Source organism: Hypomesus transpacificus, chromosome 2 (genome assembly GCF_021917145.1).
Source record: "Hypomesus transpacificus isolate Combined female chromosome 2, fHypTra1, whole genome shotgun sequence".
In the NCBI taxonomy this organism is placed as follows: domain Eukaryota; kingdom Metazoa; phylum Chordata; class Actinopteri; order Osmeriformes; family Osmeridae; genus Hypomesus; species Hypomesus transpacificus.
This window is the reverse complement of record NC_061061.1, coordinates 3,233,123-3,257,056: the sequence shown is the minus strand read 5'-3', so window position 1 is coordinate 3,257,056 and position 23,934 is coordinate 3,233,123. Positions and strand designations below refer to the sequence as shown.

Genomic DNA, 23,934 nt, shown 5'->3' with positions numbered 1-23,934 from the left:
GCTTTTCACAATGTATGCTTCGATTTTTGGCTACCCACAATGATTTTGGGGCGTTATTTATGATCATTGACCTATGCGCTTTTGTAAAGCTCTCTTGGAAGTCGCTTTGGATAAGTGTCTGCTAAATGAATGAAAATGTAAATAAGTTTGGCACCAAACTGCTGAGCAAAAATAAATAGATCCCGCTGCAGTCCCCATGAACGCTGCCCACGTACGCACTAGCTTAACTGTACGTTTATTAAAGGATGTGGGAAAACTGCTGGCCTAAACAGGGGGGGGGGGGGGGGGGGGGGGGTTTGAGGCTAGGAGTGAGAGCAGTGGAACATTCTGGAAGCACACCAGACAGGTTATCTGGAAGTGCGCTCAAGAACAAGAATTAATGAAAGTTTTTAAGTTGTTTTATTTTGGTTAGAACATTACAAAGATGGTAACAAATCAGCCACTCCTTTGCCCTTTAGATGAAACAACAACAACCTCAACCTTAGAATGTTTGACCTCTTAACCAATCAGGACGGGTCGCTGCAGGAGTGGCCACAGGTTGTCCGGCAGCACTTCTACTCTCCTGGACACTGGCCGTCCTGGACAAAACCCCTCAGCCCAAGATAGGGAAGGTGCATCGGTGCCCACAGCCGTAAGAACAGCATTTCTGGTTTCTAGGACAGTCGCAGTCAATGGAGCACAACCGCGTGCAGATCCCATTTACGGATGTCATGCGAGGACAAACTCCTGGCTTCCCTTTGGAAACACACGCGTCAGGTAAATCATACTGTGAGCTTAGGGGGTTTTCCAGAAAGCAGGCTATGCAACATAGGCGGGCAAGTTAACCCACCAGCAGTAGAAATGTTGCTGGGGAGCTGCTGTAAGGCCTCACCCTACATGGTAAGAGCAATTACCCAGTGTCATTTTACATAAAACCCCTCAGCCCCTGATGTTTACCTGTGTAGGGGGCGACGCATTGACTCCCACAGCCGGTGGTAGAACAGCATTTCTGGTTCTTGGGACAGTCGCAGTCACGGTAGCATAACTTCCCACATGGCCGTGGTCCCCATCCAATGCAAGGACAAACTCCTGGCTTCCCTTTGGACACAGCGTGTCAGGTAAATCATACTGTGAGCTCAGGGGGGTATTCCAGAAAGCAGGCTATGCAACATAGGCGGGCAAGTTAACCCACCAGCTGATTCACAATGTTGCAGCAACCTAGTGGAAATGTTGCTACAACGCTGGGTGTCAGCTAGGGAGTTAACGTAGCCCGATATGTCACAACCTGCTTTCTGGAATACCCCCCAGGTCATGAACGCTTCATCTAAATTTTCAGAGAACGTAAAATTACACTACAATTTTGAGCAATAATTGTTTAAAAAAAATTATAATTCAATGGCAGTTTTTTTTTATGGTCGATTATCTTAAGGATTCTTTGGGGACCTTTTCTGAACAGTTGAGATTGACAGGGGAATCAAGGGGGGGAAGACATGTAGAAATATTGCAAGCCGGATTCAAACCTGGGGAGCTGCTGTAAGGCCTCACCCTACATGGTGAGCGCAATTACCCAGTGTTATTTTACATAAAACCCCCTTAGCTCCTGATGTTTACCTGTGTAAGGGGCGACGCATTGATGCCCACAGCTGGTAGAACAGCATTTCTGGTTGTTGGGACAGTCGCAGTCACGGGAGCATAACTTCCCACATGGCCGTGGTCCCCATCCACTGCAAGGACAAACTCCTGGCTTCCCTTTGGACACAGCGTGTCAGGTAAATCATACTGTGAGCTCAGGGGGGTATTCCAGAAAGCAGGCTATGCAACATAGGCGGGCAAGTTAACCCACCAGCTGATTCACAATGTTGCAACAACCTACGGGAAATGCAACACACCATGTACTAATTAGCAACAGCAACAGCAAAACTCACCTTCAACAGGTGGGCCTATTGTGGATCCTGAGGTACAAACACTGACATCGACAAGTGTTACAAACAGAACAATAAACCCCCAAATCGCTGACGAATGCATCTCCATGCTGTCTTCGCGTCGGGCTCAAGAATGTAAGTGTTCGGACAAATATTCCAATATAAAGAGGGAGCGCGTGCACACACTCACGCACGGGGCCATCTGCTCTCTTGCTGGGTCCCTGCGCCGCTCATTTTACATTCTCGTTCACGCGCCCCTCAGGTCACATTCAGTAACTGTAATCATGGCCTACCAGTTTCCAGATTGACTTCAGTGCAGAGCAGTGGCGATTTCTTTAAGACGGCAAGGGTAGCTCGTCTTCCGCTAAAATGTCAACAAATTAATAGTCAAATAGTTACTATTGTGTCAACATTTCAAATGCGTGGTTCCCAACCCTGGTCCTAGGGACTCCCTGTCCTGCATGTTTTAGATGTTTCCCTGCTCCAACACACCTGATTCAAATGATAGGTCGTTAACAGGCTTCTGCAGAGCTGGATATCGACCCATTCATTTGAATCAGGTGGGTTGGAGCAGGGAAAAATCTAAAACATGCAGGACAAGGGTCCCGAGGACCAGGGTTGGGAACCAACTCGTTCATCTCGAAGACGAGTTCGTTCAGAATCAGCTACATATAGCAGGTCGACTCAGAGGTAACAGTTAAGGGACGCAATTTCGATATCAGTTTTGGCAGGAACATCAGTGCGAGCGAGCCCAAAAAAATCGCATTAATTCGAGCGCAAATATTGTTTTTTCATGTAATATTGTTTATGTTTTTGTCAAAATAAAAATGATCGGTAGGCCTATCATTTGAAACTATCTTTAGTTTTGTAATGTTTTCTTAGTCTACCTCACTTATGTGAGTTAACGTAGCTGATTCACAATGTTGCAGAAACCCAATGTTGCTGGGTGTCAGCTGGGGGAGTTAACGTACCCGGGTATGTCACTTACTGCTTTCTGGAATAACCCAATATGGGCTCAAAACGAGGCCAAAAGTATTGCAAATGAGTCTAGGACAAACCACAAAAGTAGAACGTGTTTTCTACTACACTGATGCTGCAGTTTGAAAAAGACTAACGAATCTTAACAAGTTATTTCTATATGGATAGGCCTATTTATTGTAACAGCAATAATGGAACCAATACACTTCCAGGGCCTCGTTAGACCCTTTTTATTGGGGCACGTGCCCAAGTATAAACTGGCGGTGCCCCAGTAAAATTTAAAGTTTGAGTTTTAACAATTTACTTAATTCAGTCAGTGCATTCATTTAGATTGATAATCCCGGAAAATTAACGCAGTATCCCAATCAACGCATGTAAAAGTGTTTAAGCAAAAACCCAAACCTACATGCACTCAGAATTCCATGTCAGCACGCTCTTCTGAGCTTGCCAAATAGCCACTGCAGCACCGACACAGAAGTCCAGGGGGGTATTCCAGAAAGCAGGGTATGCAACATAACCAGTTAAGTTAACCCACCAGCTGATTCACGATGTTGCAATGTTGGGTGTCAGCTGGTAAGTTAAGTTAAGGTAGGTAGGCTAAGAAAACATTACAAAACTAAAGATAGTTTCTATATGATAGGCCTACCGATCATCTTATTTTGACTATTGATGTCCCTGCCTAAGCTGATATCAAACTTGCGTCCCTGACCTGTTTTATAGGGGGTTAAGCAAGGGGAGTTTATTAGCCTAGTATTGAATTGTGTGCAACAAGCTTGAAAGAAAAAAAGCTAATGAATTAGGGGCCTGTGCCCCAGAAGAGTATTATGTCTAACAACGCCTCTGGGTTTCACAGCAATTAATCACTCTGGTCTGGGCATTGCTGGACATACATGCAAGCTATCCAATCAGGGCCCTAGCCGTACACCTGCAAATACAACCGACAATAGGCTAAAAAGATACACTAAAAACATGGATAGCAATATACCGTATTCTTTCAGAAAACAAGCTGCTTCTTCTATAAACCGCACCCCACCAAAATGCGGAGCTTTGTGTTTGTAAATCGGATTATAACTGGAATATAATATGCCGCACCTGAGGGAACAATGACACCAAGCAATGCACGGGTATAGGCGATATTACAGCATGCCGTAACACACTTCGGTGTGGATAGTATCTCCATGCGTGGCAAAATCCATTGATATGTCTACAAAATTACAAAAATAAAATCGTGGTACAAGCCGCAGTTTTATTTTCGAAAAATACGGTAACAAGTTTGTATTACCCAGCGTCACGCTGCTCGCACAGCTTCGTGAAACAACAAACACTAACACTCTCTCTCGTCTTTATGCTACCAACGTGCCCTTTAAGGGTTTGTCCTTCATTGGCGTTGATTGTCTATTGTAGCGGCAGAAGCGGAAGAAGCAGCGGCTCGGCCGCGGATGTCCCAAAAACTGGTCGCCCATTGGAGGACCTAGAGGCTCGGTAGTAGGTGTGCGGGATATCAGATGGCCCGTGGCCCCCCACTTCCCCCGTTGGCATCGATACTCAAAATAAAGACATCACAATATTACATGCATTACACATACACACACAAACCCACCACAAACACACACACTACGGCCACAAAAGAAATGAAAACGTTTTTTTTATGTGTCATGAAGCTGGAACAAAGTCCCGAGCTCACAACATTTTGCCTTAAAAAAATGCTTATTAATGTATTTCACTACTGTTTTTGTTTTTCTTGTATTATCATCAGGAAAGACAAAAATATATTTTCCCATTATTTTTTACAAGTATATCTTTTACATCTTAAAATGAGCAGACTTCACTTTCATTTATTAGAAAAGGGAACTGAGACAAGAAAAAGCACCAAATAAAGATTGCCAATAGAATTGGAATAATCATTTTTCTGCAGAACCCGACACTTGAAGGATATGGACAATCACAGATGTCAACGGGATTTCCTTGCCTTTCCCTTTTTCCTTATGGGTAAAGTACAATAAGAATAAACATCTGCATACATGTGTTAGTGTGTTACTGTTCAATGTTGTCTCAAACAATTACTTCTGAAAAACTCCTATTACGTAATTACAAATACATCATGCATATCCAACAGACTTTATCTTCTCGAACACGTTTGCTTCCTGTGCATTGTTACTTCTTTAACTACCTAGTTGGTTGAACTATATCTTTCTGTGACCTTTACCACATTTTTCAGCGGTGCAAACCTCAGCCTCTTCCTGGACCGCTGAGGTGCCCAGTACAGTCTCCAGCCTGCTTGGCTCTTGTGTGGTCGTCCCCTGCTCTTTCAACTACCCAGAACCAGAGAAGAAGTCCTCTGAAGTCACCGGGATTTGGGCCCAAAAAAACCAAGACAGGATCTACCATCCAGACAGGTCTTCAGTGTTGCAGGATTACAAAGACCGCACACAATTAGTTGGAGATCTCCAAGTCAAGAACTGCTCTCTGAGGATTGATCCCCTTCACCAAAGTGACACAGGACCCTTTCATTTTAGGGTTGAAATAAAAGACTACAATATGTATTCTTATGCGGACAACGCAGTTTATATTGATATCAAAGGTAAGTTCGAACAATTAGACTTTGAAATATAGGAGGTTAAAATATAAAAGTTGAAATATAGAAGAAAGATATACAATGAAAAACACATTACTCAAAAGTACCAAACATTATTAATAAAATATGATATGACCCTTATCATCATTGTACTCATACCTGGGATCATGTTTTTTCCCAAATACAGTGTTGCCAGAGCCCCCCACTCTGTCAGTGAGTGAAGAAGTGAGGGTAGGTGAGCTGTTCACTGCTTCCTGCTCTGTGTCTCACTCCTGCCCCACTGACCCCCCTGTCCTGACCTGGAGCCACTCAGCAATACCCACTGTCCAATCACAGCAGCTGCCCAAGGGCCAGTGGAAAGTGCCATCATCCTTGACCTTTGCCCCCACGGTGGCTGACCACAACAAGTCTCTCAGTTGCACAGCAGCCTACAGGGGAGGGAAAAAAGCAGAGAGCTACCAGACTCTAAATGTCAAATGTAAGTGGATCAAGTTGAAAATACAGTTGATGCATGTGAGAATACAAAATACAAATATTTAACGGCATGTGTAGGATATTATCCCCATTGAGTAATACCTTAAAAAAATATACATATTTCCCGGAAAGTAGTTGTGAGAGGATATTTATCTTCCTAGAAAAAAAATATAGACTCACCATCTGAAATAATTCAGTGTTGCAACATTTAACTTTGTTTCTCAAGGTCCAAGGCATGGCAGCAATCCTAAATACAGTGAAAGGTGCATATACATAAATGACCAAGCATGTGAAAAGTACTACCAAATCAATACCTATCTTCACGTTACTCTGCAGACGCCCCACTGGATGTGAAGGTGGAGAGGGAGTCCACATTGCAGGAGGGAGACTCTGTTGAGCTGAGGTGTTCCAGTGATGGTAACCCAGCGGCCCACAGCTACCAGTGGTACAGCCCCAGTGGGGATCTGCTGTCCCAGGGACAAACCTACAGGCTGGAGAGGGTTTCCAGGCACACTGGTGCCCTCTACTGCACCGCCATCAACACAGAGGGACAAGGACGCTCCAGTCAAGTGCAACTCAACGTTATCTGTTCGTACAGCGTACTGTTGATAGACAATAGCCTATGAAGGCCTTGTCGAATAAACATTGCTTGCCCATTCTGTAGCATTTAGTATGTGGTTGTTTTGTTTTCTTCCTAGATCCTCCTGAGATTAAAGTAGGCTCTGCCTGCTTCTCTAACGTCTCCACGGTAACCTGCCTGTGCATCGTGGAGTCTGTCCCCCTTAGTGATGTCCGGTGGTCTCACCCAGATGGAGTTCTGTCATGCACCAAGGTAGACAGGCACCGATCAGTGATCATCGCCACCCTGCAAGGCAGTCTTGGCTTTGCAGACTACACCCTCTGCCATGCCAACAACAGTGAGGGAAATGCCACCCAGGCCTTCAAGTTGCCCAAAAAAGGTACTGTGAAAGAAGATTCGCTGTAAACGACATCCCACACTTTTACAATCGCTAAACAGTATCAAACATCCAACCACTCTTAAAAACGGTAAAAGACTTCAAGGTGGTTTATGGTCTTATCTCTAAACAGATACAACACGGACGATGCACGTTTTTAAAGCCGTATCAGCGTTTTTGGTGCCGGTGTTATTCATGTCAGCATGGAGGTTAACCAGGAAGTGGTGAGTGAAGTGTGTTGAAGGAGTTTGGGCCATCTACAGTTTGATTTTTTTTTAAATGTTTTTCTTGCCTTGTGCCATTTCCTTTTCATCACATTATTTTTTTCTCAAAGTCGGAAGAGCCACATGGATGCAACCACAACACAGGACATTGCTATGGTTACTGCCAAAGCCACAGTCTCAGACGACTCCACAGCAACGTACGTTCCCCTCGTAAAGTGAACACACTCACTCCCCCACACACTCAGAGTGAAGGGCGATTAAGTATAAAAGTATAGATTTAAATATGTCATGTTGTAATGAAATAAAATAACATTATTATTTTTGTAATTAGTAGCTTATTATTGAATCTGAATTGCTCCATTCTGCCTGCAGACAAGAAAACATCAACAATGAAGTCCCCGGCAGCCAATATGTTTACGGCAATATGGAGGTTTGTACTAACTGCTTACTGAGATCTGAAGTAAAAGTAATAATGAAAATACATCTAAAATTATAATACCGCAGAGATGTCGATGTCATTCCCATGGGGTCATTTCCTACAGGCCGACGGCAGGTGTGACTCTTATGAAAGTGTAATGGGTGAAGATATCTATGCTAACGTGTGACAACAGCAAGAAACGTGTTCTTCTGTGAGGACCCTATTTATTTCACTCCTGTCCTTATACACTGATTGTATTCTATGCATATGTTACTCGGTACTGTAATCCTGATGAATTCAGGATACTACTCATACCTTTTAAACGTTTATATTAAACCCTTTATCGGGGTTTTCATGGTTGCTTTTTTAACTTAAAGAGCCTTTGCTCTGCCTTAGTCTTCTTCACAGAATTTGTTTTGAATGTCAAAGACAGTCCATTGACAATCGTCTTCATTATTCGTTCTCCTTAACTATTTCATGCATTCAAAAATAATAAACTTTACTCATTTACAAATGTTCATTTACAAATGGCCAACAAAAAAACTACAACTTTCAACATTATGTAGGCCTGGCATTAACTGGGTCTGTTTTTGACAAACATGGTTTAAGCAGAATCTACAGTGAGGGATTTTTTTTGATCCCCTGCTGATTTTGTATGTTTGCCCACTGACAAAGAAATTCTATTATTATAGAATTACAACAACAAAATCCAGAAAAACGCATGTCAAAATGTTCATATTTATATTATATATATTTATATTTATATTTTATAGGCTACTCCACAACCTTAATGTGCTTCTTCTTGAGCCACTCCTTTGTTGCCTTGGCCGTGTGTAACTGTATTTTAAGTGATAATGAAGTGATAGTTCTCTATTCTCTATAGGTGAAAACTGTTCAAAAAGCATTCTCTGTAGGGTCAACTGAGTCGTTTAAGAGTTTAAGCACAACCCACAGGATGTGGTTAGCCCTGAATTTCAAACAGCAACTTTTGCATACTTTTATATGCTGTGTACTTATGACAGCTTATTAATTTTACTCTAAACTCTTCAGCTGTACAAAAACAAAACTGTAATCACTTCAGTTGAGGGTAAGAGTCCTGGTGCTCTCCACAGTTTCTCTCCTGTAGGCTGCTGTGCAGCTAAGACGCTTTTTGTGGTTAACCACCATGGGGGCAAAGGTCAAGGATGATGTCACTCCCACTGGCCCTGGGCTAGTTTCTGTGGGACTTCTCTGAAGCTGAAAGCTACACTGCATCACCTGCGCTGGAACATCTGGCGTCCAGACCCGGGGAGAACACTGGACAGAGGATAGGATGAGTGAGGAAAGGACGGGGCCATGAGAAAACAGATATTTTTCTTTGTCACACTGTGTCTGAGTTTAAATGATGTTTTAAAAAAGCTATCAGAGTCAGTTATCTGATGTTTGTGAAATACCTCAAGTGGCTGATGTAATATTGACAGGATATGAAGAACACATCGTACATACCAGACCACAGGATGGTAAAATACAGATTTGGATCCATTCCACTCAACTAGAAGATAAAGGGAACTAAGACTAGCCACAGATGTGTAACTCAATGCAGTTTACACAAAAACTGTACAAACTCAAGGCTTAGCGCCTCAATACAGAGATCATAACATATGAGTTATGCTGCCCTGTGATGTTCTATTGTGCTGGAGAGTATGGAAGGCTCAAGAAACAGTATATAAATATAGTTACGGTCCTTGAGTCAAAAACAACAAAACGCAAGCACTAGTAGTGGCAGGTGATCCGCACAGTTCCTGACAAGTTATTTTCAAGCACTCTCTGTTGACATTTTGCAACAAAGAAAGACAGCACACAACCCTAAACGTGACAAATTTGTCATGCATTTCACAGTATAAGTTTTCTTCCATGGCTCTGAACATAAAATAGACATAGAATTTAAACAGGTAGACATTGGCCTCTTCCAAACCTTAAACGACTTCCTCCAAAGGAAAGAACATTTTCAAAGTTCAAATGTTTGTGTGCATATTGACGTGTTGAGGTATGAAAAGGTAAAATAATTGGTAAAAAATTGTGTGATATGAACTAAACATAGTATCAGATGGTGCAACATGGCAATTATGGTTTGTAAAATGTAGCATTTTATTTAAGGCACTATTTAATTGGTAAAACTAGTAAACAACAGGTGATACACGACTAGGTTAGGTTTAGTAGGAGTTACACACTTGCACACATGTAAACACACTTACACACACACACACACACACACACTCATTAGAGGTGTCCCTATCACCCTGTTGTACTGTAACTCTATTTGACATTTTGAGCATTGAATGGCAAAAAAATAATAAAGGTTTGGTGGTGCTGTGGTCATTTCTTGATGTAGTCTTTCTATTACTAACAATGCAAGACAAATGAAATAATAATAATTATAAACTAACTTTGCCAATGGAACCATTACACCAGAAGCAAATCACAGCTGGAAACAAATCTACACTTACAAACATAACTATGAAAAGATAAAGTGAACACCTTAAATCACTTTAAATAGTGTAATCCTAGAAATGTAAATGTTTTTTTTTAAATATAAATCTTTGCCTTGTCATGGTTTTGAACAGTCAACATTTGCATACACACTGTCTGTTTCATCCACAGAGTAATCCATTACATCATTATGAGGCTGCAAAAAGAAAAAAGAAAGTGTAAGTCAATTGCATATTCTATCAGAGAGAAAGAAATCTACCTAACTAAACAATATCTGGACTGAAGTCTCAACTGCATTTCTTTTCAATATGCTGATCTGTTCATGGTGTTTTACCATAACATTGCCATAGACAGGCTCGTCAATGGTTGTTTTTGGTGCTCCAGACTGTGTGATGTTCAGGGGAGGAAGTGGTATGGGTTCCTTCTTCTGTGATATTTCAGTTCTGTAAAAACCAGAAGAAGATGATCGTTGAAAGTACAGGATATTTTAGAGACGTGATGAATTCATCAAGGATGCATACAGTAGGTAACATACAGTAGGTAACATACAGTCAGTAACATACAGTAGGTGAAGTTTAAAACATACTTTTCAGCGTTGGTTTTTGGGGCCCGACTAAAATTAACATAATAATCGGATGGCTCCCTGGTGATTGTTGTAACATGTCTGCAACATAATATTTTAGTTTTTTTTTTAGGAATAGTAATAACCTGTTAGAAACATCATTAAATTTGACCCTTTTTACAAAGAAAAATACAGTCTTCTTGAACACTTCTTTTTGTTTGATGAAAGTCTTGATTCCCTTCTAAACAGAGATGTACTGCAACAAGATTTATGCCACTAACTGCAGGCAGGGCCCAATCGAGGGCCGTTTGTAAAATGTTGCACGTTCTATAATAATGTTCAGTTTTTCCACATTTAGAAAAAAAATTATTACAGAAGGCAGACTGTAAATGTGTAACGTCAGTCTTTCGCATGGAGAATGGTGGCAGGAGCTTTCTCAGCCACATTAACCAATAAAAATACACTTTGTATTATGCTAGGGTAAGGTCCAAGACATGTAAACCTAATAGTTAACATAGTTTGTAAAAGGGTTGGAGATCTTGATCATAGACTCCTCAATCTTTTTACACTCAACATTTCAGAACTTGCTGTCTTGTAGCTGAGAAGGCCCCTGCTGCCCTTCTCTATGGGAAAGACTGACGCAACTAGTACACAGGGTTAGGGTTGGGGGGGGGGGGGGGGGGGGTGTGGCCAAGGACCGTATTAGGGTTAGGGTTAGGGGGGGGGGGGGTGGCCAAGGACCGTATTTTCCTGTCCAACATTTAAAAATAAATATTTAACTTTTAGCAAAAAAAAATACGATTAGTATTGAGCATTAATATTTACCATTAATATTTACCATTAATATTTAACATTACTATTTACCATTACTATTTAACATTACTATTTAACATTATTCTTATTATTAGCATATACATTATAAAATATATGTATTACTGCATTCATTTATAAACTTTCTCTTTAAATGTTGAAAATGTCACCGTTTTATTTAACATTTGGAAATGCAAAATGTGCAAAAACTGAACAGGACAGAACATGCAACATTTTACAAACGGCACCCCATAGGGGCATTTCTATCAGATTCTTACATCATTCAATGTACATTTTAAATCATACACAACCTTTTATGATGCTTGAAGAAAATAAAGCCAAGTGTGACCGCAATCAGAACGACCCCCAAAGAAATAGTGGAGGCCACGTATATGGCTGTTGATTGGCCAGTGTCTTCAGTTGTTATCATCACTGTATGTAAAGAATCCTCAATTAAGATCAACATCTTTATGTTCAAATCTAGACTCTCTATACTATACTCTCTCAAATACTGTACTCTGTGTCACTTGTAATCCATGAAGTCCATGATTAATGACATGTCCACCACATGATGGATGTGTGAATAGAGTGGCTACAATAGAAAATATTCGATGTTTTGGCTATAATTGGTGATGTAATTATTTACCAGTCGGGGATGTAAACTGAAATGGGCTATCTGTAAAGGAAAAAACTATTATTTTTGCATTTCTATTTGTAAACAGTTTCGCCTTGACATTTTAAATTCAAACATGTGAAAAGTTCACCTGTAACTGGGAGTTTATGAGTTAAGTTGACCCCTGGAACCAAAAAGGGGAGATTAGTTTCCTTCAAACTAATTCTGAATTCAAATGCTTGAAATTACAGTTCAGTTTTTTGGAGACAGTCCTACCATTCTTACCTTTTATCTTGATTGTGACCAGGTCTTTACTGAAACTATAGTTTTGGAATCCGTTTGCAAGTCTCATATACAAGAGAGAGTTTGCATCACTCTCTCGGATATTTTGTATCTTGAGGGAACAGTTTTTTTTACGGACATCTCCAGTAAATCTGGTCCTATTTTGGAAGCTTTCTTTTACCCAGGTGTTATTGGGGTGATAGATAAATTCATATTTATCATTTTCATTGATTTCTGGGGTTTTTTCTCCCCGTATTTTCCAAAAAACCTTGACGGAGTCCTCACTTTTTGCAGGGGGGTGGGTGAACTTGCATTGTATAGTAACATCAGATGACAACTCAACACTTAATTCTTTAGGAACAGTGACGCTCCATGTCTCCTGACCTGTCCAAATAAACCATGGTCAACATTAAACTGTAAACATGAGTTACAGTACTTAGTAACTTGTTCAAAAAGGTTTGATGGAAAGCCACATACCATCAGCCTCAGTTGCCAAAGAAAAGATGATAATCAACGTCAATGTTTTCATCTAGTCCAATGAAGAGAGAATAGGAAGGGTTTAAACTACTGATGGGATACATGTCCAACTTTAAACCACATCAGAAACATCTACACCAGAGCCTATGGCAAACACAAGTCTAATGAATATATTCGTAACAGATATGTCTAGTATAACAAATATTTGTTTGTCACTTTTGAGACCATTTTGAATAACATAATTCAACTCACAAACACACACATAGATGTAATATTTGGCAAAGCTCTGGAATGGTACCTACTGAGTGGTGAAGAGAGAGGACCCTATAGAATGACATGATTCCAAGGACGGTGTCAGCAGTGTCCATTGTGCCTCATATCCTGCTCAATGGCCATAGCACAAACTGTCAAACTGTTAAAAAAAATGGTCAGATGCTTTTGGGTGTATATTTCCTGTTACTTAAGAATAGTGTTTTAAGGAAGTTCCAGCTTGGTCATGGTAGCAGTTGAAAGTGTTTCAACTCATAATCTGGCTAAATATAGACCATATCTATGATAGACTATCATTGGTTTTTCATTGTAAAAAAAAAAAACTACTCTGGAAAATTCTACAATGTAAGATTGTAGAAGTTATTACTTGACACCAATATCTGAGAACCTGAAAACACTGATGTGCACATTCACACTGTGAGACCAAGGCGGAAGAGCCCCCTGGTAGAAGAGAGATGTTACCACTAACCATAGGATGTGTGACAAGTAAAATGATGACGAGTGCAGGAAGTGTGTTACGGAACAAAACCAAATTGTTCTACACATCACATTAAAATGGTAAGATTGATTACATGTTTTCTGTCACTCGTATCTGATGTAGACTCATTTAGTCAAAAAGAAAAACACCAGAAGTATTTTTTATTATTAGAAATAATGTATTGAAATATTGGAATACATTTTCTGAGACATATATATGCTTACATGTGATACCGAATGACAACAGGATCAACAATGGCTCTGTTTATTTTAGAGAGAGATCCTTCAACACAGTCTTCTAATTCATGCCATGATCCATACACAGGGTATGTAAATTGTATTTTTAGTTTTTAAATAACTGTTAAAATGACAAACAGTGCTGCTTGTGCATTATCTATTTTATTTAACTACATACTTACATGCTGAAATCTCTCTACTTGGGTCTTCTGCTGTCAACACTTCTATTCTAGTTTAAAATAAAAAGATAGATCAAGTGAAATGTGTGCCTAAGCTATCAAGTGTGCCAGGATGTGCCATGTAAGAAAAATTACTTGTGGAGACACTGGTGTTGTGGAAGTTGAACACCTAGTTTTACGAATTTCAATTGAAAAAGCTGCAGCTGCAAAACAGGCACAAAAATTATGACCACTGCACTATTTGTGCAGTGCTGGAAATGTGTATTTCCAGGAATTTGTTTGTGTGTCATTGATATCTTCATCATCTACTGCATCACGGGCACTGTGCACTAGTTGCCCTTATTGTACATAAAGACATTTTTAAGTGAATTGCATTTTTTCAATTGCCATTCCTTGACCTGAATCAATCTAAACACACTATTCCCTTGTTTAATTTGAATGTTCTCTTATCATTCCCATGTTGATGTACGAATAATTGAATGTTGCCTCTATGTCACCTCATATTTATACCCCTGTGAAACAAGAAGTCATGTATTACTAGTTCCTAAACACTGATCAATCAGTAAAAAATTATGGGAAAATACTTTTGTTAAATTGTATTCATTTAAATATTTTGGGGTGCCAATAATTGAAGCACAAGGTTTGTAAAAAAAACAAAACAATTTCAATATGTGATAAGCTCATTCTTTTTTGTTCATGACCTTCTAACTCATCTTTACTAGGGGCACCAATGATTATTGAGGGCACTGTACAAGTCAGACAGACCACAGTGTTTTTGTCTTATTCTTCTGTCCAGTGTATGGAAACATATGGGTGGAGCAGAACCCTCCGGAGGTGACCAGGTTTTTGGGCCAGAACATCTCCATCAGCTGTCGTACCCTCTCCGACCGGGGAGACAAGATCTCAAACTGTGTGACCAGCTGGTTCATCAAGAGGAACGTCTGGAAAGAAGTAAGCAAATGGGCCCCGTTCCAGGAGAGGTTTCTGAAGACAAAAAGTACCTTAGTGCTAAACGGTCTCGAGCTGAACGACACTGACACTTACTACTGCAACATGCAGTGTCACATCAATGACAGGCGCCGGCAGTACCATGGAAACGGAACAAGAGTGAATGTGTTTGCTCTGAGGCCCACACTTAAACCAGCCACAGGTAGGCTATTCTATTTTAGAAAGCTTTTATATTCAAACTTCTATTCTCTTTGCATTGCTAAATCAGAGTTGCCATTGCAATCCTTTCTAGCATAAATATTGAGTAAAAGGACATATAAATAATCCCTGACTGACCAGTTTCACTCTCATTAATCCTTTATATTGTTCGGTGCAAACTTTGTTGAGGTTAGGCTGTGGCTTAAATATAATTTGGGCTGTATTTTCTTTCAGATCTGGAGGACACACCCATTCCTTTGTATGCAGCACTGTCAGTAAAGTGTTTCGTCACCCTAATGATAGGGATAATACATTGTTGTTTGTTTACAATGGCAAAACAGAGTTCACAATTAAAATAACGGACCTACTGTTTCAATAAAAAAAGAAATAGCCTGCCGGTAGCACATGTTATTTAACAAATACTGTTTGTACTGGAAAGGGCAACGGCATTACTCGCTGCCTATCTGATGTTGAGTGTCATTTTGGGAGTCAGATGGCTGAGCAGTGAAGGAGTCGGGCTAGTAATCAGAAGGTCGCCGGATCGATTCCCCGCCGTGCCAAATGACGTTGTGTCCTTGGGCAAGGCACTTCACCCCACTTGCCTCGGGGTAATGTCCCTGTACTTACTGTAAGTCGCTCTGGATAAAAGCGTCTGCTAAATGACTAAATGTAAATGTGTCATGAATTACGGGACCAGACCATAGACCACCAGACACATATTAGGCTTACTGCAATTTTACTCTTTCCATGGCACGTGTATATTGAGTGTGTAACAATCTTGCAACCTTTTTCAGAATAATTCAGTGAACCACTAGGTGGTGTCTGAACTCTGATGCAAGTTGAAGCTTTGAACACGGTATGCTAAATGTAGGCCACACAAAAAAAGTTTCAGTCATATGACCCGCAGGAAAGATTGGTTTGAAGTGGGCGGTTCACACAGACACATCTCACTAAACAAATTTCTGAGCTGGAGTATTCTTGGATCACCAGTGGATTATATAGAAAGTTTCATAGGAGTAAGATAGGCTGCTCGTCCTTTTCGTTCTTTATAACATAATGATTTAGGCTGGTCCAACTTCATTGTAAAAGGATGCGCTGTCCAAGTCGGTGTCTTCACTAAATAGGTGTCTCCATGGCATAAATATGTGTGACATGAATACACTACTGTCGTCACCTGTGTTAAGCAGTAGAAGTACACACAAAAAGGTAATGGGTTCGGGTAATGAACAGCAATAACAGCAATCCCGCAACTAAAGAAACATTTAGCCTAATGAACGGAACGATTCCTAGGAGTTCGTTAGCGACAACCGCGGACGTAGCTGTCCTGCGGACAGTTGGATCGGTAACAACTCCTGCACCAACTACAACACCGCTCCGGTTACCTGGGGTGATGGACGCAGAAGGGAGAGTGGACGAATCGAGGCTGCGAATGCACATTTTCAAAAACGGTAAATGAAAAATCATGTAATTTCTTCGATAATGAAGCTCTTGAATGTCCATCGACCGTAATGACAATTTTATTCTCTCAAACCACTGAGGAATTTCCGGATTAAGTTTATTCTTTATGGTGCAGTAAACACTTAGGTAGTCATTTTCACGACATTGAAAGTGATTTTATTTATTCTGTTTATAATGTTTCAAAAGATCACTCGAAATAATGTCCTGATTTGTTTATTAGCTACTCGACCGCAGCAGTCAAGAGTCAAGTGACGCTTTGCCTGAGGAGCAAGCTCTGTGGAATAGGCAAACTATTCACAAGGAGTCTAACCTCTAGAAAACCCTAGAGCAAAGGGTTCCCAGCATGACTATTTTAGTCTCTCAAAGGCTTTACAGTTATAGGACAGGCAGTTGATGTTCTCTGCCAGAAGGTTTGCATGCCCCCATACAGTGAACATCAACTACCTTTCTCATGTAAAGCCATTGTCAGATACAAATAGTCACGTGTGAGTGAGGCCTTTTTATCCAACCAGAAAGTCTTATGTGTAGAGAATCAATAAATCATTAAATACCTGTCAAAATCAACAGTCATGATGCTGTCCACATTGCACACACACAGTGGCCGTGAGGTCCCAAACAGATTGTGTGAGGGTGGGCAGTAGGTACTGCACAAAACAGCAATGTAGGAATGCTCATTGGCAACCAGTCTGTCAGCAGGATGGAGGAGATGTTTGTGTAAAAACAGCTGCATCTTTCTCATCCATTGTGGTCCATAGAGGAGAGACAAGAAGCCTCATCAACTGTAACTCTGGTCTTTCAGTAACCCAACATGTCTGTGCGGGTCACTTTCGTCATGCTGAAAGGCTTTTGCAGAGCTTTCTTTGCACGCAGGGTACAAGACAGACACCCCAAGGGACCATAGGGGCAACTCCCACATCCTTTTAGAAGTCACTAATCAGGGAACACATCAGAGTGAATCTATCACAAGCATGATCCGGATTCAGGAATGTGGAAAATCCTTCTCTCTCTCAGTCAGGCTCTCTTTCTCCCTCACTTGTCCCCCTCTCTCTCTCTCCTTCTATTTCTTCCTGTCTCCAGCTTTACTAGCAGGTGATGTTGCAAAGCATAGCCTAATGTTCCCTTTGAATGACAGAATGAAAGAAAATAAGGTTGAGGTTTACCTTGCATCAAGGGTTGTTTTTCTCTCAGATTCCCAAAGTTTGTTTAAGCCTATAGGTTGGTTAAAAGGGATATACCAAGATACCTTTGATCCAGTCCATTACAGTACAGTAGCCTGTCAATTGCCTTAGTGAAGAAGCAACAGCATTTCTCTGTGCCAGCACTGTGGGCATGATAATGGCCCGGTTTCCCAGATTCTTTAAGAAACTCTTAACGCTAAGATCTCCTTAAGAACGTTCTAAGAGCGTTCAAGAGCGCCATTAGAACGTTCTTAAGACGCTTTTAGCGTTATGAACTTCTTAACGAACCTGGGAAACCCGGCCAATAACATAACAGTACTGTTTTTGGTACCGGAGCCCATTTTAAGTTGTTGACTCTGTCTCTCCAGGTGGTGTGTCTCCCACAGAGCGTGGCCTGGTGTGGCGTTTCCTGTTTGGGATGTACCCCTGCAGCTCCACCGCTCTAGAGCGCCCCCTGCTGCAGGAGCAGCTAGCCGTCCGCTACCAGGTCATGAAGAGGAAGTGGCAGCAGATACTTCCTGATTCCATCCGGCTGAGACTCAACGGCACTGATGGTATCGTTCTCAATCGTGGAGGTTTCGCTTTCCCTGAAAAGCTGTTTTTGGATCTGTGCTCTCTCACGCTGTCCTCTCTCTATTTCCTGCTTCTGACTCCCTTTCTCCCTTGTGCCCTGTTCTACGTTTCAGCTGAGTTGGTGGAAGCGGTGCGCTACTTTGACCAGAGGCAGGCCCAGGCCCAGCAGCAGGACCAGCAGGAGGAAGCCAGAGACAAGCTAGCCTTCCTGGAGCTCCAGGCACAGGTCCAGACAGGATGTCTTTACCTTGGCACAATTTGCTGATTGTGGTTAGGGTTCTTCAACTGTTTGCTGAACTTACACATGAGCTTTAAATAGCTCTAACTGAACCAGGACATAGACGGTTCAGTAAGTCAACAAAGTGTGTTTGTCATTCCCACGCCTGTTGTGTGTAAGACTATGTCACATTCTTTTTCTGACAGGTAACACTACTTTTATTGCACCTTTATAAACACCAGCATTGATGGTGTTGAAGTGTGTTTGGTGAATGTGTGTGTCCTTTATGGCTGACGCCTGTCTCTCTGCTTTCTGTCCTCAGGTGTTGTTTGAGCGGGTAACCTTTGACCTTGAGGAGCTTCAAGAGGCTATTCGGATCATTGACAAGGATGTGCCTCGAACTGACAGAGACCTGGACTACTACTTGTGAGTAGCAGTTAAGTTATCGTCCTCTCATCCAGAACTGACCAGCTTCGCGTGACCTCCTCTCTTCAGCTGTGTCAGGAATGCGTCTGTTCTCAGTCAGAGACCGTGAGCAGAATCTGCTGCGTCAAGCTTTGGTCACTTGCTACAAACAACCAGAAATACTTCCAAAGCTTATTGTGTAACACAGTATGTTTCTGTTGTTTACTACTGAACTGAGCTCCAACTTCTTCCCGCTGCAGATAAAGTAGTCCAGCAGCCTGTTTAGAGTGGATTAATCTGTGCATCTTTTTAACAGTCTATGCAAACAGTTTAAGATTCTGTTCAAACTGGCTCATACAGCCAGGAATGAACTCAACGAGGGATTTCAGAGCAGAAACAGGGCCTTCTGTTTACACTGGGATAAGGAGGCTCTGTTGGTAGAGATTAGCCTTTTCAGGCATTTGGTGTGACATGCCTTCTTAACATACAGAGCAGGTACATACGACAACTTATTAAGTGAGAGCAGTGATTTCATTTCATTCATTTTGAGAGGGAGAGTGTGTTGACGGTGTGCATTTTCCATTCAGGGGTGAAGGATCAGGAAATCTCTTGGTGTTGAGGAACATTCTCATCACCTACGCTGCTTTTCACCCAGGTAGGAGGCAGGACACGGCTGTCACGTTTGATTATGAGTAACCTGTGGAAAAGCCTATCTTCCCTTCTGCCTCCACCCACCCACACAAACACCCACCCACACACAAACACTCTCTCTCTCTATCCTTTCTGTTTTCACACTTTGACCACTTTTTATAACAATTTCTTCTCACTATTTTGTCTTTATCACACTTTTTTTTCCACTTTGTGTCTCGTTTGTTTCTCACTTTCACACCTCCTTGTGTTTTTCTCTAGTTTCAGTTTTGATGCGGATTGTAATGATGCATGTAGTCAGAAACATTGGGCGAGTATTAGAGAGCCCTCTAGTGGCGTAACGACTAAAAGCAAGTTTAAAGTTGTTTCATTTGTCAAGTGCACAGAACAACACAAGGTCAGACTGGGTACTGAAATTCTTGGGACAAGACAACGCAAAGCAAATCACTGTGGTAAAGCAGTGTTTCTCAACTGGTCTAACTTCAGGATCCATATTGCTCCTTGGTCAATAAGTCACCATGGGGGGGCAAGGGGGGTGGAGGTTCCAGGTGGTGTTTATGATTGGCTGGTAGTTGGCATGTAACTCTGTATAACACGGCTTTCAAAATAAAAGCGCACAATCGGAAGTTCAGCAACTTCCGAAAAGTAAAAATATTTTTTGACGGAGCTGAAACACATGTCTACGACCCTCTCCACACCAGCTCGCGACCCACCAGTTGAGAAACACTGGTTTAAAGCCACGAAATACCAGAGATGTATCCGTCTATGTTGACAAGACCCAAAAGAGAATCCTGAACTGATTTGCATGTCTCATGATTAAGTGCTTGTATTCCCGACTCAGAGGTCAGTTACGCCCAGGGGATGAACGACTTGTGCAGCCGGTTCCTGGAGGTCATGGACTCTGAGGTGGACACGTTCTGGAGCTTCTCCTGTTACATGGAGAAGTTCTCTAAGGACTTCACGGCGGATGGCCTACACAGGAAGATCGGTTTGTTTGCTATCTAGTCCTTTACAGAAAACAGAAAAGCGACTTATTGGGGATTTAGTTTAATTGAACTGTATGCAGTTAATAGGTGGAGTTTGCTCTGTATGACTGGGATTTGTGTGTCTGTCTTCTGATGTAATCTCCTGTGTTCTGGTGACGATGCCGGAATGACTGTGTTGATTGGCTCTCTGTGCTGTCTCTCAGAGCTGGAGGCGGCGCTGCTTAAGGAACTAGACCCTCAGCTCCACGCCCACTTGGTCACAGACAACATGGAGAGTTTCACCTTCTGTCATAGGTGTGGAACACACACACAGGCACAAACAGACACACACATACACACCACACTCATACACACATACATTTACTCAACAACCCTTTTTAGACATACACAGTTTTCTTAGTAACAGTTCTTTACTTTTGTATAAGTATTTTGCATGTGTGTGTCTGTATGTAGGCCTGCATCTGACCTATGCTGTGTGTGTGCGTGTGTGTGCGTGTGTTTGTGCGTGTGTGTGTGTGGCAGGTGGCTGCTGCTGGGCTTCCAGAGGGAGTTTGAACACAGTGATGCGCTGCGTTTGTTTGAGATCCTGAGTTGTGACCACCTGGAACTCATCTCACAGCAGGTGGAGCGTGCCCGCTACCAGGAGAGGCTGGCAAACAAACACAGCATAGGTGAGGTGCAGGCACACACACACACACACAGCATAGGTGAGGTGCAGGCACACACACACACACACACAGCATAGGTGAGGTGTAGGCCCAAACACACACACAGCATAGATGAGGTGCAGGCCCACACACACACACACACACACACACACACACACACACACACACACACACAGCATAGGTGAGGTGCAGGCCCACACACACACACACAGCATAGGTGAGGTGCAGGCCCACACACACGCACACACACAGCATAGGTGAGGTGTAGGCCCACACACACACACACACAGCATAGGTGAGGTGCAGGCCCACACACACACAGCATAGGTGAGGTGCAGGCCCACACACACACACACACAAAGCATAGGTGAGGTGCAGGCCCACACGCACACACACACACAGCATAGGTGAGGTGCAGGCCCACACGCACGCTCACACACATACACACACAGCAAAAGTGAGGTACAGGCCCACATACACAGAGCACTGAACATGTAGTGTCATACCTAGTGAATGCTGCATATGTGGGTGCCTCATTTCTATGTCGTCGGTCTCCTGGTCTAGTTCCAGAGGATAATCTGCTGACGGAGCCCCAGGCCATTAACACAGACTTCACCTTTGAACTCTTCATCTGTGCCACCATCCTGTTGGAGAACAGAGAATCTTTGCTAAGATGCAGGAACGATGTACAGCTCATCCAGTTCACAAGCAGGTTTGTGCATGAAGCATGTCAGCATGTAGCAAGCAAGCAAGCGAGATATAGATTGACACACACACTCACTCACAGGTTTGTGTCATTCACAGTTGTTTATAAAGGAAGCGTGGGCAAACTATATATATATATTTATACAGACATACTAAAACACATTGGCCGGGTTTCCCAGATTCATTAAGAAGCTCTTAACGCTAAGAGCTTCCTAGGAGCGTTCTAAGAATGCTCTAGAATGCTCTTAGAATGCTCCTAAGAAGCTCCTAGCGTTAAGAGCTTCTTAGCGAATCTGGGAAACCCAGCCATTATGTGTATGTCTCAACGAAAGTATACAATTTACTGTGTACTACTTTGTTTGATGGGTGTCATGCTGTTTGTCGTTGCAGCCTTCAGGGGACTCTGGACCTGAACTTGACCCTGAAGAAGGCCGAGGAGCATTTCTACAACTACTGCAAGCGATCCGCCTGGGACTACCTGAACGGACATGGCCGGACTCGCAAGAACAAAGACGAACACTTCTTGTACCAGCTCCGTAGCTTCTTCTCCTGAGTCGAGGCGGGTCCAGCAGAACCCAGAAGTTTCAGCTTGAACCTGAAGAAACTGTGGTCCGGACTCACAACAAGAGAAACAGAACGAGAGACTTATCGTCTGTAAGACTAGAACCCTCTTAATAGGATTTTAGGTGCACATATCCTGCCAAAAAGTGTTTTGTAATCCTTGGAAGTCTGTGCTCAGGGAATTATGCTGCTTAACCCCAATTCCTTCTACGTTATTTTGTTGTTGTTCATATCTATTTTGAGACATATTTGATTGAAAGTGTTCTATGGAAGAATAAGTATCAGACACGAAATGGACGAATGAATGAATGCTTTTGATTCTAGTCTGGGATTAAAAACCCTGGAAGAAAACAAATAACGAAAAAATAAAGAAAAACGTGCACCAGAGTAGGACCAGTACGGCTGCAACAGGTGTAACGTGGACCAGAGTAGGACCAGTACGGCTGCAACAGGTGTAATGTGTAATGTACTATAAATGACTTGAGGTGTGCTATCTCATGTCTTAGTGGGCCTGTGTAACAGGAGGAGCCATCCACTGGCTCAGTTCTGTGAAAGAGCAGAAGGAGGGGGGGGGGGGGGGGGGTGGGGGGTGCAGGAGGAGGAAGAGGAGAAGGAGGGGGGGGGGGGGGGGGGGGGGGGGGGGTGCAGGAGGAGGAAGAGGAGAAGGTCCCGTGAGAGTGGTTGAAGAGCACCCAGTCCTCTCTGGATATTAAAGACAGACACCACTTAAGTGTCCCCCGCTTCCAGGAATAGCTTGAGGCATGGACATCTCTCTGGAGCCATGGAAACGCTGACAGGATCTTGCTTAGCTCTGGGCAAATACTTCTTTCAGTATGCACCAGCTGTGTTGCAGGGTATACGTTTGGTGGTTTGTCTGAGGGATCAGTTGGATCACTGTAAATTGAGGGAATGGTTTTCCGAGACATGGAAAACTTCTTATTTCAAAACCGGCATCGACTTTTGATGGAATTTGTTGGAGAATCAGAGGTTTTGTCGGTGAATGCAGAATCGGTTATCAATTACCTTAAAAATGTCGATCCTATTGTTATTACAGTACTGCACATGAATAAATAGCGTCAGAAATGTTGTGTGTGAGACATTCCTATCCAAGCAGAGACGTTTGTGTAGAAGCCAACAGGGCCAGGGAAGTGAGAGAATATTAAGTTTGACAGTGTAGAATTTGCGTAGTCACATTGATAACCCAAAATGGTTTTTAGTGTAGGGATTGTTTATGGTGGTCTAAAGTAAACCGTTTTTAATGTAAAAGAAATTAAGTTGTGTAAATGTGTTAACTTTATAGGAACACAGTGTCTTTCTGCACTCTATGTACATAGCTTTCCTGCTTTCTCATGCTTCACACAGACCAACGGATTGATTTCATGTCATCTGCACAGTGTGAAATGTACCATGTGTGCCAATATAATACATTTGCTCTGCATTTCTGGTGGATTTCCTGCTGTGAAAAGCCAAACTTGTCCGTGTTGTTC

At 42.2% G+C, this 23,934-nt stretch overlaps 3 protein-coding genes across 9 annotated transcripts; 2 read left to right on the top strand and 1 right to left on the bottom strand.

Annotated features, from left to right (window-relative positions):
* Positions 1-1,611: 1,611 nt before the first annotated feature.
* On the top strand, positions 1,612-8,145 carry LOC124479498 (B-cell receptor CD22-like). Its single transcript, XM_047038266.1, has 10 exons — positions 1,612-1,748; positions 4,795-4,868; positions 5,098-5,460; positions 5,642-5,932; positions 6,265-6,516; positions 6,627-6,887; positions 7,018-7,108; positions 7,219-7,305; positions 7,481-7,538; positions 7,651-8,145. The coding sequence occupies exons 1-10, from the start codon at positions 1,684-1,686 to the stop codon at positions 7,711-7,713; spliced, it is 1,605 nt and encodes a 534-aa protein (XP_046894222.1). The 5' UTR covers positions 1,612-1,683; the 3' UTR covers positions 7,714-8,145.
* Positions 8,146-9,634: 1,489 nt separating this feature from the next.
* LOC124479635 (myelin-associated glycoprotein-like) lies at positions 9,635-13,180 on the bottom strand. 5 transcript variants are annotated; one of them, XM_047038472.1, is made up of 9 exons: positions 13,042-13,168; positions 12,740-12,791; positions 12,266-12,646; positions 12,132-12,164; positions 12,014-12,043; positions 11,679-11,799; positions 10,582-10,659; positions 10,330-10,438; positions 9,635-10,191 (listed from the first exon to the last, which is right to left on the bottom strand). In XM_047038472.1, the coding sequence occupies exons 1-9, from the start codon at positions 13,105-13,107 to the stop codon at positions 10,114-10,116; spliced, it is 948 nt and encodes a 315-aa protein (XP_046894428.1). In that variant the 5' UTR covers positions 13,108-13,168; the 3' UTR covers positions 9,635-10,113. The 5 variants fall into 5 exon arrangements, with proteins under 5 accessions (XP_046894428.1, XP_046894444.1, XP_046894460.1 ...); XM_047038488.1 differs by having other exon boundaries at positions 13,038-13,140; XM_047038504.1 differs by lacking the exon at positions 12,266-12,646 and having other exon boundaries at positions 13,042-13,180.
* Positions 13,181-15,977: 2,797 nt separating this feature from the next.
* si:dkey-238d18.4 (TBC1 domain family member 15) lies at positions 15,978-23,011 on the top strand. Of its 3 annotated transcripts, none has more exons than XM_047038314.1 (10): positions 15,978-16,254; positions 16,339-16,496; positions 18,053-18,483; positions 18,797-18,900; positions 19,467-19,534; positions 20,369-20,515; positions 20,717-20,807; positions 21,036-21,184; positions 21,746-21,893; positions 22,277-23,011. In XM_047038314.1, exons 2-10 carry the CDS (start codon positions 16,439-16,441, stop codon positions 22,437-22,439), a joined length of 1,359 nt encoding a protein of 452 aa, XP_046894270.1. In that variant the 5' UTR covers positions 15,978-16,254; positions 16,339-16,438; the 3' UTR covers positions 22,440-23,011. The 3 variants fall into 3 exon arrangements, with proteins under 3 accessions (XP_046894270.1, XP_046894252.1, XP_046894262.1); XM_047038306.1 differs by having other exon boundaries at positions 15,980-16,496; positions 18,053-18,238; positions 18,371-18,483; XM_047038296.1 differs by having other exon boundaries at positions 15,978-16,496.
* Positions 23,012-23,934: the final 923 nt, after the last annotated feature.

What these genes read in the sequence shown, in the direction of transcription:
- LOC124479498 (XM_047038266.1), top strand. Translation starts at nt 1,684, where the DNA reads ATGGCCGTGGTCCCCATCCACTGCAAGGACAAACTCCTGGCTTCCCTT. An exon ending in AGTTTATATTGATATCAAAG is followed by an intron (nt 5,461 to 5,641) that starts GTAAGTTCGAAC and finishes TCCCAAATACAG; the next exon opens with TGTTGCCAGAGCCCCCCACT. An exon ending in CCAGACTCTAAATGTCAAAT is followed by an intron (nt 5,933 to 6,264) that starts GTAAGTGGATCA and finishes GTTACTCTGCAG; the next exon opens with ACGCCCCACTGGATGTGAAG.
- LOC124479635 (XM_047038472.1), bottom strand. Translation starts at nt 13,107, where the DNA reads ATGGACACTGCTGACACCGTCCTTGGAATCATGTCATTCTATAGGGTC. An exon ending in CCAAAAACCAACGCTGAAAA is followed by an intron (nt 10,439 to 10,581) that starts GTATGTTTTAAA and finishes TGGTTTTTACAG; the next exon opens with AACTGAAATATCACAGAAGA. An exon ending in CTGTCTATGGCAATGTTATG is followed by an intron (nt 10,192 to 10,329) that starts GTAAAACACCAT and finishes TTCTTTTTGCAG; the next exon opens with CCTCATAATGATGTAATGGA.
- si:dkey-238d18.4 (XM_047038296.1), top strand. Translation starts at nt 16,271, where the DNA reads ATGAACAGCAATAACAGCAATCCCGCAACTAAAGAAACATTTAGCCTA. An exon ending in AGTTTCACCTTCTGTCATAG is followed by an intron (nt 20,808 to 21,035) that starts GTGTGGAACACA and finishes TGTGTGTGGCAG; the next exon opens with GTGGCTGCTGCTGGGCTTCC. An exon ending in CTCATCCAGTTCACAAGCAG is followed by an intron (nt 21,894 to 22,276) that starts GTTTGTGCATGA and finishes TTGTCGTTGCAG; the next exon opens with CCTTCAGGGGACTCTGGACC.